Below are 17013 nucleotides of genomic sequence, written 5' to 3' on the forward strand. Positions count from 1 at the left end.
ACCTAACATCTTAATAATTATTTTAAGAGATCCTGCATTTCTCAACAAAGCAACTAAAATGCACAACCAGCTGCCAATAATTTCTGACATCAATGAACCAACATAGTTAAATATAGGGAACTTGGGTAAATGTTGGTATTGTTGATAAAAATGGGGGAACCCAACTGAATGAGAGGGCTGGATCTTATATTGGCCAAAATATGTACTTTGAACATAAGAAACAGGAACAGTAAGGTGGTATAGAACTCATCAAGCCACCTGAGTAATGACCATTCTTACTGCCTGGATTTGAGTTGACAGATACCGTAGAGCATCATTACCTTTTTTCCTATGTACTTATTATCTATTCCAATTGTTCTGAATTGCGCACTTTCCCAATAACCTGTTCTGTGTATAAAGGAAATGTGCACAGAACAAGTTATGAGGGGATTACACTATTTCTCAAGGCAAATTATTTCTTTGGAGATTCAGTGTGCAAATTCATGAATAACATAGCATTTAATGCTGCTGATTTTTTTTGACTGTAAATGGCAAGAGCAGTTGTTTGCTCACTTAATGTTGAGTATAGGCAATCACAGAATTGTTAAGGTACAGAGGAGACAATTCCATGCAGGCTGTGCATTTTGAGCTATAAACTACAGGTTAGAAATTAAGCAGCAGCAAAGCAATTATGATGTGGGTTGAGGTTGAGATTTAGAAATAGAGCTGTGGAGCAGAATGTTTGCCATGCTGCAGAGATAACAAGATGGTGGTCAATGTATTTTTGATCATTGGCTTGTTAATTATTAATTCAGTCTGTACTTATTCTTCATCAACTAGAATAAAGGACAGGCAGTAGAATTGGTTTTAAAATTTGGATTTGGATTGCATTTTAACGTATAATATGAAAAAAGGGTCAATGAGTAAGTAGTGTCACAAACGTAGCAGGCTGATGCTTAAGTTTAACATACTGACTTTGTTTTGTGAAATTCAGTGAAATGGTTTTCTAGTAGGCAGCAGAATGTGAAAGGTGTGGATTTTGCTGTAAAAGTACTGTTGAAGTCAATAGAGCCAACCATAATTAATCATGCTGCAACATTTTGCCCGTGGGCAATGAAAAATGAAAATCCAAGAATTACCATTTATGATGCCCTGCTCCTTCGGAAGCTTCAATGTAGCCGAATTTCAACAAGGGAAGTTACTGTGAACGGTGAGGAGTATTGCCTTTATGTGATAGCTACCCACCAAAGTTTAGTACATGTTGTTATCTTTTGTACCTCCAGAAACTAATTGAAAGAAAAACATAGGAGTCAGGATATGTCTTGCCTACTTGGTTTTTCTTTTTTTAGTGAGGTGCGAACATATGACATGGTGGCGTAAAGACGTATGCCATTCACGTACTTCTTCGATATAACCTGTAATAAATTATGTAAACAAAGAAAACTTAATGTATTTATAATATTACACAAATATTAGTGAAGTATTAAATACAGTACACTCCCTCCCTGCTTTGCTATAAACTCCAACTCAGTATAGAATGCATTTCAACTCATATATGTAACATATTGCTTTCTAGTCATCTTATATACACAGTATACCATGTGGTACAACTACTATATAGACTCCCACAGAATAGTGAATTTTAAAAGGTCCCATTCAGGCCTTAAGATTTAATGGATGTGAAGGATTTCTTACCCTTGTGGGATTATGTCTTTCCTGACAAGGGGGATCACTCTGCTCGGCAGGTAAGACTTGTGACTATGAAACAATTTCCAGTTCTGGGACCTCCTCTGTGGTGATTGTAGGAGTTGATTCTGTGACTTCTGACAGTTCTGGACTCCTTTTTTTTCTCTAACAATTGACCCTGCTCTCCTCAAATGATTGACGTGTCATCTGCAGATGACATCAGACACAATCTCCACAGAGTCGGAGAATGATCCAGTTCTGTCCTTAATCTTTCCAAGTACCCAACTTTCCAGCTTCTGTAGTTCCTCACCAGGACTGCTTATCCAAGAGTGAAACATCAAACCTTCTTGATTGAGTAGCCCTCAATTCGTCTCAGCTATTTGTCCTATAACTTCTTTTAAGATTGGATTTGAGGAGATCCAACCGTGAGTACAAGGGACTACCCAGGAACACCATAGTTGGGTGTGTAGTGTGCTGCAATGTGATGTGCAAGGAAGAAATTGGTGAGCATCTGATTCCGTGTTAGTGTGTCCTGACATTGCTCGCAGTGTGTCCTTTAGACTCTGGACAAAGCTTTCCACCAAGCCATTTGTAGCTGGGTGGTACAGTTCAGATGTAATATGTTTTATTCCATTTATTTTCAGGAATGACTGAAACTGTTCCGCAACAAACTGTGGTCCATTGTCACTGACTAAATGTTCTGGAACACCAGTCCTTGAGAAGAGGCTTCTCAAGTCATCAGCAGTGTGCGAGGCTGTAATGGAGGCTATTGGGAACATTTCTGGCCACTTTGTATCTGCATCCAGTACTACCAAGAACTTTGTGCCCACAAATGGTCTGGCAAATTCCACATGGATGGCAATGCAGGCCATTCTGAGGGATGGAGAGGTGCTGCTCTTGGCATCTTCTAGATGTGTTGGCATCCCGAACAGTGCATAGCAAACTGCTCGATCTGCCATTTTATCCCAGCCACTGGACAAAGCTTCGAGCCATTGCTTTCATTTTGACCATGCATAGATGACTAGCAGGTAGCTCCCCAACACTTTAGATCTCAGTTTGGATGCTACAACAACTCTCAATCCCCACATAAGGGAGCCCCCATCAAGGGCAAGTTCATCCCGTAAAAATAGGGAACTGGAATTTCTGCTGTACTTTCCAGCCACTTTGCCTGGCTATATAGACCTGTGACAGTGTGGGATTATGTTCGATTTCCTGTTGCATCATCTGTGCCATAATGGGAAGAATTTTGATTTGCATTAGAGAGAATATGTCAAGAGGAGTGTCATCTTTTGTAAATTTTTCAGGTATTTTCTTTTCTAAGGGTAAACAGAACCCATCAGCATTTCCATAATTCGTTGTCCACTTGAATTCGATCTTGTAATTGTGTCCTCCAAGAAACAGAGCCCATCTCTGCATTTGTGCTGCTGCTGTTAGTAGAACACCCTTCTGTGGATTGAAAATAGACACGGGAGGTTGTTAATAAGTAAACTGTCCCATATGGGTACTGGTTGAAACGGTTTACACCCCAAACCAGACTCAACCTTCCTGTCAATCTGTATGTAATTTTTCTCTGCAGCAGTAAGGGAAAATGATGCAAAGGCTTTGGGGCATTCACTTCCATCGCTCATAACACATGACATGACTGCACCTAAATTATAAGTCAAGCTGTAAAAAGGCAAGCTTCACTGGAAGATGTGGATCATAATGTGTGATCGCAGTATCTGACGTCACCATTTCCTTTGTCTTTTTGAAAACCACCTCACACTGCTTTGTTGATTTCTTCCCGATCTGTAGTAATGAGTTCAAGAGGTGAAGCAGAGAAGCAGGAACCTGTTAAAGTAATTGACAAATCCTAAAATAGATCACAACTGTGATCCGTCCTTTGGCCTTGGGGGGTGGGGTGGAATCCACTACTGTTTGAATTTTCTTAGTACACTTGTGTAGTTCTTGTACATCAATGGTGTGACCACAGTAAGTGATGCTACGGTAAAAAAAATTCACATTCGTCACATCATGCTCCGAGCCTATAATCTTCTAATCTTTTTAACATTGCCTTGAGATTTGGGAGATGTTCCTTGTCATCCTTACCGGTAATTATGATGTCATTTAGGTAACACTGAGTGCCTGGGCAACCTCGCAGCATCTGGTCCTTAGCTTTTGACCAGTGTGCAGGTGCAGGTGCTGCTCCAAAAATAAGCCTGTTACAGTGTTAAAGTTGTATTTATGGTGAGAAACACTTTGGACTCTCCTTTCATCTCCATCTGTAGGTAGGCTTGCAATGATATCCTGTTTTCTGGGCAGACGATATTGATATACTTTCAATTCAGGGTTGATGGTAATCTTAAAATCACCACAGATCCTGACAGACCCATCCTTCTTGGCTACTGGGATCACTGGGATTGCCTCTGCGTTCCACTCAACCTTGGAAAGAATTCCTTCCGCCTCTGTGTGATCTAAATCCCCAGCTACTTTATCATGGATGGTATAAGAAGTGGACGGGCTTTGTAAAACATTGATGTGGCATTTTCATTTCTATCCTTGAACACTATGTTGGCATCATCCAGTTTCTTTCTTAATTCACTGTCAGTTGATTATTACAGGGGATGTGGCATGCAAGTGGTGGATGGATTTCCAAGCAAGCTGTAGCTGTCTCAGTCAAGCACGGCTCCGCAATGCTGGCCCTCTTGTTTTTACCACGTACAAGCTAAATGTGACTTGTTGGCTGTTGCACAGTTGCAAGAAAAAGTTTGTAAACCCTTTGCAATTACCTGGTTTTCTGCATTAATTACTCATAAAATGTGCTCTGAGTTTCATCTAGGTCACAATAATAGACAAACACAATTTGCCTAAACAATTGTGCTTCTTGTCATCACTGAGTACACCATTTAAACCATCACAGTCTAGGTTTAAAAAAATATGTGAACCTCTGGGGCAATGCCTTCTACAAAATCTATTTGGAGTCAAGTGTTCCAATCAATGAGTTGAGATTGGACGAGTGGGTTGTAGAGGTGCCTTGTTTTAAAAAAAATACACACAAAGTCAGGTTACTGACAGAGCCTGCGCTTCTCAAAGGAAGATCTCTATGTACGCCATGCCTTGATCAAAACACAACTTTCAGAGGACCTTAGAAGAAGAATTGTAGAGATGCATGAAGCTGGAAAAGGCTACAAAAGCATTTCTAAAGACCTGAGTGTTCATCTGTTCACAGTAAGAGAAATTGTCTCCAAATGGAGGAAATTCAATACTGTTGCTACTCTCCCTAGGAGTGGGCATCCTGCAAAGATCACACGAAGAGCACAATGTGCAATGCTGAAGGAGGTGAAAAAGAACCTAAGGGTGACAGGAAAAGACACGCAGAAATCTCAAGGACTTGCTAAAGTCTCTGTTTATGTGTCCACTGTAAGAAAAATACTGAGCAAGAATGGTGTTCATGGAAGGACACCATGGAGGAAACCGTTGCTCTCAAAAAAAAATATTGCTGCATGTCTCAAGTTTGCAAAGACTACCTGGATGTTCCAAAATGCTTCTGGAAAAATATACTGTGAACAGATGAGTCAAAAAATGCACACTGCTATGTTTGGAGGAAAAAGGGTACTGCACACCAACACCAAACCCTCATAACAACTGTGAAGCCTGGTGGAAGGCGCATCCTGGTCTGGGGCTGTTTTGCTACCTCTGGGCCTGGACAGCTTGCAATTGAGAGAGCAATGTATTTGAAATTGTATAAAATCATTTTACAGGAGAATCTCAAGGTAGCGGTCCATCACCTGAAGCTTAATAGAAGCTGGATGATGAATAAGACAATGATCCTAAACACAAGAATAAGTCAACAACAGAATGGTTTAAATAGAAGGAAATTCAAGTTTTGAAGTGGCCAAGTCAGAGTCCAGATCGTAACCCTATTGGGATGCTGTGGCATGACCTAAAGAGGGCTGTTCATGAAAGGTATCCAAGAAATACTGATGAATTGAAACAGTTTTGTATGGAGAAATGGTCTGAAATTCCTTCAAGCCGATGTGCAGGACTGATCAATAGTTTGGTTGAATTATTGCTGTACAAGGGGGTCACAATAGTTACTAACAGCAAAGTTTCACATACTTTTTCCAGCTAATGTATGTAATATTGGATCATTTTTCTCACTAAGTAAATGAACAAGTATAATGTTTTTTATGTTTATTTATTTTGTTGGATTTTGTTTATCTAGTTTTAGAACAAGTGAAAATCTGATCACATTTTAGGTCATATTTCTGCAGAAATCGAGAAAATTCTAAAGGGTTCACAAACTTTCTTGCACCAATTGTATTTCACTGTTAAGAATGCCATTCCCACAGGAGTTTGTAGTTGATATCTGCAGGCTTTGGTTCAGTATCTTTGAAATGCCATTCAAACATTTTGTGGAATGATTGAAACAGTCGAGCCGGTGTTCAATTCTATTTTAATTAATTTGCCGTTCACTTGCAGTTTAAGCTACATTGCTTGCCTCTTGTTAGTTTTTATGTTGTCAATCTGAAGGCTACACCATCCTGAGTCTCTCATCATTATCAGATCTTTCATCAACAGCATGCAGATTAGTGCCCTTTTTGAAACTGCAACTGGATTTTTTATCTTTTTCTCTTTCCTGTGCAGTCCATTTATTTTTGTCTGCCTGACATGCTCTTTGTATGCGTCCTACTTTATTGCATTTTCTGCAATCTCGCCTTTAAACCTGAATTGGTCTGGCGTATCTGAGCCCTTTCCACGATATAACATAATTTGTTTGGCCAAGCAGGTTTCTCTTTAAACGTTGCAATTTTGTTCACTGTCACTTTAGATCTGACTGTAACTCAATTGTGCTTCTGGCTGCTGTTTCCATTAATACAGTGATTTCAACTGCTCTTTTAAATGTGAGTTATGTTTCAGTTAGGAGCCATTTTTGAATGCTTTCATATAAGATTCCACAAACTAAGCGATCTCTCGGTGCATCATTAAGCCCGTCACTGAACTGACAATGCTTGGACAATTTCTTCAATTCAGTCACGTAAGCTGAAATGGATCCCCCTTCTTTTTGATTCCAATTGAGAAACCTAAAGGGTTCTGCAATCAACAATAGTTTTGGTTCTAAATGTTCCTGAGTCACATTCACGATACAAGTCCACAATCCCTTATCCAAAAAGCTCCGAAAACCGAAGTTTTTTCGCCAACAGCTGACGTCACTCAGGTGTGAAGTGGCAGCACTAGCAGAGGCTGCCTGACGTCAGTTGTGGCTCAGCGCTCGTACTGGTTACACGTGCATTTGCTGTTCGCTGATATTTTATGTTCACTGTTGACATTGTGTTTAATTTCACTGTGAAAATGTCAAAAAGAGCTGCAGATACCCCTATGGGTAACAATGAGAAAAAGAGAAGGAAGCATCTATCATCATCAGTAACGCAGAAAGTGGAGTTATTGCAGAAGCTTAATCGTGGTGTCTGTGCAGTGTCTTACTGAAGAATATGGTGTTGGAACTACCACTGTATATGATTTAAAGAAACAGAAAGACAAGTTACTGAAGTTTTATAGTGACAGTGACATTCTACATTTATTCCAATAAGTCATTTACCATGTATTTGATTCGGTTCATTTGAAGCTGTATATTTTTATGTTTTATTGAATTTTTTTCTTGTCATTATTCCCTAAACAATACAGTATAACAACTATTTACATAGCATTTACATTATATTAGTTATTATAAGTAATCTAGAGATGATTTAAAGTATACGGGAGGATGTGCGTAGGTCCGGAGCTCCGCTGGGTCCTAAAGTCCACCGGCACTCAAACAGGTTAAATAAGGGACTTGAGCATACGTGTTTTTTGGTATCCACGGGGGGGGGGGGTCCTGAAACCAATAAGGAGGGATTCTGAAATCTGAAAAATTCTGAATTCCGAAATGCAACTGGCCCCAAGGGTTTCAGATAAGGGATTGTGGACCTGTATCGGCAAAGCTCATTTCAGCTGGATTGGTTGAGCAGTTAAATTTCTAAGCAAACTGTATGCTTTTCCATCTTGCACTGAGCAACACTGACTCTCGTTTTTCATCAGCTATTTCATTTGCTTCAAAATACAGGTCAGTTTGTTCAGTATACATCATTCAGTTATGCAATCGAACACTTCTGTCTTCCCGATGTAGCCAGCCATTCCTGTCTGTATGTACTTACTTACTTATTTTCACCATTAGCTCACTGTTTAGGAACCCATTGCTGTACTTGTTGCCGGTGAATTTTGTCCGTTTTCTGTCTTTTTTTAAAAAATGTTAATATCTCTGTCTCTCACCCCTTTAAAAGAAAAACTTGTTTTACATCACCAGGTAGGTAGTCATTTCAGGTGTGTTTTGAACTTCCTCATCACTAATGTTAAGTTCTGTAACTCCAGAAACTAATCGAAAGAAAAACGCAGGAGTTGTTTCTATTTTGTCTACTTAGTGTTTCTTGTTTTACTGAGGCACTCACGTATGACGTGATGGCACAATGATGTATCCATTCATGTACTTCTTACATATAACACAATGAATTATGTAAACAAATAATGCTCAATCAAACAATAGATTTATAATATTACACAAATATTACTGAAATATTAAATATGCTACACTTGTATAATGGCAAAACAGTAACTTGATTCCCACCAAACTACCACATTGGTAGTGAAAATAAAGTGTGGAATTTCACTTCTCAGATTTCAATTATTTGTGTATATTGCACTTACTAAAATTACCCAAACAAATTGTGTGCTTGATAATAGTTGTAGGCTACAGAAAGATGTCAGTGGATTGGTTAAGCATGGACAAAAGTGGCAGGTGAATTGGATCCAGAGGCATATCAGATAATTTCTTTTCCAGTAAATAACAAGGCAAGGGAATACATGATAAATGGAATATACTTGGAAGTACATTCAGAGGTTGTATGATGTTGAAAGACCCAAAACACCTGATGATTCCAGGAACATCACTGAAGATGTGTCCAGAAGCATCAGTAGATGTATGTACACAGCAAAAAACCCATATAATTGAGCCCAACTTGAACAAGACAAGAATCAATTATTTTCTTTCGATAGCCTTCAAAATTGCATGAAATAGAGTATAAATGCCAATTTGGATATGAGGGTTGAGGAAATTAAACAAGTTCTCATTTCTCCATTACAATCAGTGTGGGGATTTTAGTTTTTGTAAGAGCCTTGGGCTCTACCTATTGCAATCTGATTAATGATTTTAACAGATAGATTCATATGTAAACCAAACAAAATGTTGTCAGAGCAGGTGAACTATTGAGCTTTTGCCTCTGATGTCCACCTTACCACAGATGCTCAAGAGCCAGTCACCAACTACTCAAAGGATTATTTCTCGTTCTTTTGTTTCACAACTGCTCCTGGAAGGTATTTGCAACATTCCCCACTCACATTACCAGTCTACTGCCATATCTTTGGAACTGAGGTGCCAGTTATCAACTCTGCCTTCATATTGCATTGTTCTGCCAGTACTCTTCATGACCTACATTGATAACTATTGTCAGAGAAGCAGTTCACAGTATACCAAGCAACCACAGCCACTTGTCTTGAAGGTGCTGGCTATAAAAAATATCCTGCATGGCATTACTGAAGTTCATATATTGTGTGCTGGTGGCAGGAGAAAGAAAAATTACCAGCATCATTCCTGGTAATTCTGCATGAAAGCAGAAAACATGGATTTCCAGCAGAAAGCCCTGGATGTTGCTTTTTGGCTTGGTGCAGCCTCTATGCTCTCCCATTAAGTGCCAAGACAGTGCCAACATTGTGACAATTAATTCAAGAAGAACAATGATCACCCAAAACAAACACAGAATACAAACAACAGGAATTCTGCAGATGCTGGAAATTCAAGCAACATACATCAAAGTTGCTGGTGAACGCAGCAGGCCAAGCAGCATCTATAGGAAGAGGCGCAGTCGACGTTTCAGGCCGAGACCCTTCGTCAGAATACAAAGACTGCTTAAGGATTGTATACAAAAAGCTGCTCCTCACATCAAAACTGGAGACTCTGCCAAGATCTATGACTTCATTCCAGAGTTCCTCAGGGCCTAGGTGCTAAAGGGTTTGGAAATTTACCTGCCACCTGTTTAACATAGGAATAAACTGGACTGGGTGTTCTGCAACAAGTGACTTACCCTTATCCCAAAGCTTTTCCACATTACGTGGCACAAGTCAGGCAATGATCAATTCCTTTCCAGTTGCTTAGACAAGTGCAACTCCAACATAGGTGCCACAGTGGCATAGCAGTTAGTGCGATGTTGTAGCTCGTGGTGTTTGAGTTTGGAGTTCAAATCTGGTGCCATTTGTAAGGAGTTTGTACGTTCTCCCAGTGACCATGTGGTGACCTCTTGGTACTCTGGTTTTGTCCTGCAGTCCAAAGATGTACCGGATAATAGGTTAATTAGTCATTGTAAATTATTCTGTGATTAGGCGAGGGGAAATAGGTGGGTGGCTGGGTGGTGCGGCTTATTGGGCTGGAAAGACCAGTTCCACACTGTATCTCTAAATAAATAAATTATTAAAGAAGCTCAGTAACATCTTGAACAAAGAAGCCCAATTGATTGGCAGTACCTAAAGATTCATTCCCTTTCCCTCCACCACTGATACACAGTGGCTTCTCTAAGGTACAACATAAAATACATCACAGTTACTCACATTAGCTACTATGATAGCTCCTCCTGAACTTATGCCCTCTGCGATAAGGTCAATAAGGAAAGCAGGCACATTTTAGGACCGAGATTAGGAAAAACTTCTTCACACAGAGAGTGGTGAATCTGTGGAATTCTCTGCCACAGGAAACTGTTGAGGCCAGTTCATTGGCTATGTTTAAGAGGGAGTTAGATATGGCCCTTGTGGCTACAGGGGTCAGGGGGTATGGAGGGAAGGCTGGGGCGGGGTTCTGAGTTGGATGATCAGCCATGATCATAATAAATGGCGGTGCAGGCTCGAAGGGCCGAATGGCCTACTCCTGCACCTATTTTCTATGTTTCTATGTTTCTATACCTTGGTTGAGAAGAGCAACTCACTATCATCATTTCTAGGGGAGTGAGGGATGGACAATAAATGTTAAAAATATTATCCGGTGAAATCATAGAGAAAATGAAGATTTTTGCTTTTCCTAGAGAGTAATGAGGCGTAGAACTTGCTGCCCAGTAAATTAGGTGGAACAGAAACTCTCATCACATTTTACAGAGAGCCCATGTAAAGATTTGGAGGAGTATAACAGTTGCAGACTGAGAGGGATTAACTCAAGTAGCTGATTATCATAGCTGGCATAGATACATTGAGCAAATGATCTTGCTCTTATGCCTTGCATTTCTATGTTCTGAGAAAAAAAGGGTTAATGTTTTTGGGGGCTTTCCGCCTGGTCAATCTACAGTTGTCATTCCCCCTTTTTATTACACTTTCTGTACCATATTGAATGTATTATTCTAGCTTGTTCCTAGTTTACCTCTTTGAGGGAGAAAATCAGTTTCATTACCACACACAGTGTGGGAGTGTACACATTGTTAAAGTTGACCTTAATGGAAATGTTTCAGGAGTTGGTGTGTGACAGGGAATGAATTTCCTCTCTTGTCTGTCTGTCTGTGAAGATTCCTTCACTCTGGTTAAGGAAGTATCAAATTGCTTCTGCTTACCATACTGATGACATTATCTGTTCTAATGAGTTGTAGGCCGAAATTTCTTTCTAACCAGTGCATGTTTTGTGCAGTCCATAGAAAGTCTGTTGGCAAGTGCAAATTCAATGAATGCCTGGGCATTATTCAGTCATTGGCTATTAAATCCGTACCTTTAGGATTGAACCGCTAGGAGTTATGATGCTGCTGTGTAAGATCAAGCTTATAGGAGACTAAATTACAGGTTTTGATTTAAAGACTGAATACAGACCCAGATTTATTTAAAGCATGTGCTCATTTCAATCAGACCTTATCAGAACTCTGTGCAATACTGTACTCAAATCTGACAACTTTTTCTGAATCAGTTTCTATTTGAATTTCAGTTCTCAAACTGAAATTTTAAATTTTTTGTCTTCCTACTGTAGACTTCAGTAAGCAGCTGTATAACTAAATTGGCTAACTGATTATTACCCAGTAGTTGCAGTAACACATGCTATGCCCCAATTTTCTACAGCCTAAATTAAAATCTTTGGAGCAGTTATTTTGTCAGTGGGCCAGTGTTAGAGTGGTTCAGCTTTGGCTCAACAGGGTTGGCCAAGTGCAGGTGGAGATTCTAATTAAGTAAGAAAGGAAGTTTCTAGTAAGTTTTATTTTTTCTGTTAGTACAAAGCTAATGCGCTGAGAATGGATCTGGAGGTAGTGATATGTTCCTTGTGTGAGATGTGGGAATTTTGGGAGACCTCTGGACTCCCCGATAACTATGGGAAAATCTGCAGGTGCTGGAAATCCAAGCAACACACGCAGATTTCTAAAACTTCCAGTAATTCCCCCCCCCCCACCTTTACCATTTCCGCATTCTTGTTTCCCTCTCTCACCTTATCTCCTTATCTGCTCATCACCTCCCTCTGGTGCTCTTCTCCCTTCCCTTTCTTCCATTATCTTCTACCCTCATCTATCATATTTCCACCAGCCCTTTTATCTCTTGCACCAATCAACTTCTCAGCTCTTTATTTCACCCCTCCCCACCTCCCGATTTCACCAATCACTTACAACTTGTACTACTTCTTCCTGTCCCCCCACCTTATTACTCTGACTTCAGTCCTAATGAAGGGTCTCTGCCTGAAATGTTGACTGTTTACTCTTTTCCTTAGATGCTGCTTGACCTGCGAAGTTCCTCCAGCATTTTGTGTGGGGCCCCTGATAATTACATCTGCACAAGTGCACCGAGCTGCAGTTCCTTAGAGACTGTATTAAGGAACTGGAGCTGCAACTGGATGACCTTTTGCTCATGCAGGAAAATGAGGATGTGATAGATAGGAGCTTCAGGGAAGTAGTTGCTCTTAAGTTGAAGGAAGCAGATGCCTGGGTGACTGCCAGGAGAGGGAAGGTGAATAGGCAGCCAGTGTAGAGTATCCCTGTACCTGTCCTCCTCAATAATAATTATACCACTTTGGATACTGTTAAGTGAGGGCAGAACCTACTGGGGGAAGCTGTGGCTGTGTGGCTCAGAAGGGAAGGGAGGAGAAGAATGTAGTAGTGATAGAGGATTTCATAATTAAAGGAGCAGAAAGCAGATTCTGTGGGCGTGAAAGAGACACCTGGATGGTATGTTGCCTCCCAGATCAGGGATGTCTGGGATCGGGTCCATCGCATTCTAAAGGGGGATGGTGAACAGTCGGAAGTCATGGTACATGTTGGTACCAACTACATATTGTAGCTAAGAAAAGGGAAGAGGTCCCAAAGAAATAATATAGGGAGATAGACAAAAAGCTGAAAAGCAGGACCTCTAGGGCAGTAATATCTTACAGGCAGGTTTGCTAAAGCTTTTGGAGAAAGTTTAAACTAATTTTGCCGTTTGCTGAGGATGGAGCAGTTGGTGTACTACTAGATGCAGTGTGTAGTGAGGCTATGAGGAAGGTCAAGAAGATGCTAAGGCAAAATTGCAGTCAGGGGATGAATTAAAGTGTAACATGGGGGCCAATATCACAAAGGGTGATGAATACAGGACTGAAGATGTTGTATTTGAATGCACATAGTAAACGGAATAAGGTAGATGCTCTTGAGGGGGTGTTACAGATTGGCAGGAATTGTGTTGTGGGCATCTCTGAGTCGTAGCCGAAAGATCATAGTTGAGAGATTTATATCCAAGGATACACATTGTATGAAAAAGACAGGCAGGTAGACAGAGGGGTTGGGTGGCTCTGTAAGTAAAAAAATGAAATCAAATCCCTAGAAAGATATGATGTCGGATTGGAAAATGTAGAATCCTTGTGGGTAGAGTTAAGTAAATGCAAAAAAGAAAAGCTTAACTCGGATTCTCTCTCCATAGATGCTGTTTGATCCGACAAGTATTTTCAGCATCTTCTGTTTTTATTTCAGATTTCCAGCATCTTCTGTTTTTATTTCAGATTTCCAGCATCTTCTCTCTCTCTCTCTCTCTCTCTTTCTCTCTATCTATCTATATATATATATTTTTTTTTGTGTGTGTGTTTGTATATATATATATATATTTATATAAAATATATAATTTTTATTGGAGTTTAAAACTGGGGTTTGGAAAACTGATCCAGTCTATCTTTGGGATACTGTCATCCCTTTATCCTTATTCCCTGCTCATTGGTTTATTCTGTTTAAGGTTTGTGGGTGAGGTTTGGAAAGGACTTTGTTGTCATCTGTTGGATCACTGAGATCAGTGGACATCATCAACCCGAAGTACTTGAACACTACTTGCTGTCTCAGGTCATTTGTTGTATGATATAAACCTGAAACTTGAAGTCCGTAATCTTAGACATCTCTAGTGTTAGTTTATGAATAACTGAAATTCTATATCTTCCTCTTAGGTTCGAAAAACAAGTCAGGCTGCCCTGTTGGTGTTACTGGAACAGGAGCTGATTGACCGAGCTGATGTAGAGCTAAAAGTTTGCCCAGTTCTACTGGATCTCACGGCTCTTGAAAGTGATGACGATTATAAGATTGAAGCTGTAGCAGTGAGTAATTGGCATACTTCTTGGAGTCTCACATTATTTAAACTAAAATGTTTCTCCTGACTATCAACCATGAACTTGCCATTGAAATGAAGTCATCCTGAGTCATTTTTATCTCCACTGCCTGATCATCTGCTTCAGTTTCTTTCCATTTTCATCATACACGCTCTCAAACAGTTCTTTCGCTATTAATGTGATGTTAAGGGTTAATGTGATTCAAATGCTCTGTAGTACATGTCCCTTCCACATCTCTCGACATTATAGTTCCATGCTCTGCTGATTGATAACCATGTTCTCTCTGCAATAAATTGAATCATTGCCACTAAAATTCGGTTTTGCTCACTTCTCCAGTGTAGACCAAAGTTTAAGGCAGTATCCCTTAAGGAAAGTTTCTCCTTCTTTCTTATAGACTCAACATGATTTATACCAGGAAAGATTTTTAAATTGATCAAAAAACAAAATGCAAGAAGAACTCTGTGCCAGGCAGTATCTATGGAGAGAAACAGACAATGGTATTTTGGGTTGAGACTCTTCTAAGGCCATATGAGGGGTGATTGATAAGTTTGTGGCCTAGGGTAGAGGGAGTCAATCTTAGAAAACCTAGCACATTTATTTTTCAACATAGTCCCCTCCTACATTTACACACTTAGTCCAGTTGTCATGGAGCATACGGATCTTGGTCCTCCAGAAAGTGTCCACAGCACGGGTGATTGATAAGTTTGTGGCCTAAGCTAGAAAGAGATGAGTTACAGAGCTCTCATCACATGCATATACAGTTCAACTCTTTGAGTGATTATGCAGAAAGTTTGAGGTTAACTCATCAGGGGTAATTGATAAGTTCGTGGCCTAAGATAGAAGAAAATGTTACTAACTTCAAACTTTCTGCGTAATCACTCAAAAGAGCTGAACTGCATCTGCATGTAACGAGAGCTGTATAACTCATCTCTTTCTATCCTAGGCCACGAACTTATCAATCATCTGTGCTGGGGACACTTTCTGGAGGTCCAAGATCCGTATGCTCCACGACCGCTGGACTAAGTGTGTAAATTTAGGAGGGGACTATGTTGAAAAATAAATGCGCTGCGTTTTCTAAGATTGACTCCTTCTACCTTAGGACACAAACTTATCAATCACCCCTCGTAAGGCTGTTACAAAGATTAACCATCAAGTTAGGCCGTGATTGGTTAGGCACAGAGAAAATCTGTATTTATGGATAAATACCTTTATTGGCTCAGCTCACAAACTCATGAATTTCCACAACTGAATACCTGTGTGCACACCCACTAGATTTCCCTGATCCTCCATGAACAGTCAAAGAAGACAAAAGGTTATACCTGGGAAAAGGGACTCTACGCTGGCCAGGCGTTTCCCATGATCCTGATGTAATCTCCTTGTGTCTGATGTGAGGTCATCCACTTCTACGGTGGTTGGTCTCCACAGAGTTTCTGCAGCCTGTGATCCAAAAATCCTCCATTCTTATTCGTCTTGTTATCAGATCCATCAGTTTTGTCGCCTCAAGGTCATTTGACTGACCTGTGTCAGCATCTGATTGGAAGTGGTCCAAGGCGACAAGCAGTACTGGCCCTCCCTTCAGCCTTGTGCCTTAGGTAATTTCTTTTGTTCTGTCCAATTTAGACCAAACACTGTGCCCAGATGACCAGAAAACAAGCCAGTAATTTACATAATAAAGAGCTTCTTATCTAAAAATGGTCTCAGTCAAAAACTCATTGTGTCCATGTTCAGTTGCTCAGATAAAGATATCCCGGAGCAAGAATCTGTTCAAACAGTTCACAAAACGGTGGCGGCAAGGACAGTCTCACAAAATGTCCACCTCTGTTCCTGCGACCACCTGACAAGAACAAAGACTTTTGTTTTGTTTGTTTCCACCGTCCCTGCCTCATTCCTGTTCACTGATGTGTACAGCACCTTCACCCCCTTGGAAATTTTCATGTTTTATTGTTTTACAACATTGAATCAGTGTGGATTTAATTTGGCTTTTTTGACACTGATCAGCATAAAAAGACTCTTTTGTGACAAAGTGAAAACAGATCTCTACAAAGTGATCTAAATTAATTACAAATATAAAACACAAAATAATTGATTGCAGAAGTAATAATTGATCACTTTAGAAGAATCTTGGGGGGGCGTTGAATCTCATTGAAACCTACCGAATGTTGAAAGGACTAGATAGGGTGGGTGTGGACAGGATGTTTCCTATGGTTGGAGCATCCAGAACTAGAGGCACAGCCTCAAAATTGAGGGGTGACCTTTTAGAACAGAGGTAAGGAGGAATTTTGTTTTTAGCCAGAGAGTGGTGAATCTGTGGAATGCTCTGCCACAGACTGTGGTGGAGGCCAAGTCTGTGGGCATATTTAAGGCGGAAGTTGATAGTTGCCTGATCGATCAGGGCATCAAGTGTTACGGCGAGAAGGCAGGTGTATGGGATTGAGTGGGATCCGGCATCAGCTATGATGGAATAGCTGAGCAGACTCAGTGGGCTGAATGGCCTAATTCTGCTCCTCTGTCTTATGGTCTAAGTATTCACTGTGTGGTTACGTCTCTATCAGGATTACACATTTGGACACTGCAGTTTTCCCCCATTCTTCTTTACAAAACTGTTCAAGCTTTGTCAGATTGCATGGGGATCATGAGTAAACAACCCTTTTCAAGTCAAGCCACAAATTTCAATTGGATTGAACTTTGCACTCTGACTTGGTCACTCCAGGACA

The 17013-nt window shown here is 40.3% G+C and overlaps 1 protein-coding gene across 2 annotated transcripts in view; it reads left to right on the forward strand.

Moving 5' to 3' along the window:
- ppp4r1l (protein phosphatase 4, regulatory subunit 1-like) overlaps window positions 1-17013 on the forward strand; it is a 90092-nt gene that overhangs the window by 16308 nt on the left and 56771 nt on the right. For both annotated transcript variants that reach the window (XM_063041582.1, XM_063041581.1), the window contains exon 6: window positions 14141-14287. In XM_063041582.1, coding sequence (XP_062897652.1) covers window positions 14141-14287 — 147 coding nt within the window. The remainder of the gene's footprint in view (window positions 1-14140; window positions 14288-17013) is intronic.

This window comes from Mobula hypostoma, chromosome 2 (genome assembly GCF_963921235.1).
Source record: "Mobula hypostoma chromosome 2, sMobHyp1.1, whole genome shotgun sequence".
NCBI classification, from domain to species: domain Eukaryota; kingdom Metazoa; phylum Chordata; class Chondrichthyes; order Myliobatiformes; family Myliobatidae; genus Mobula; species Mobula hypostoma.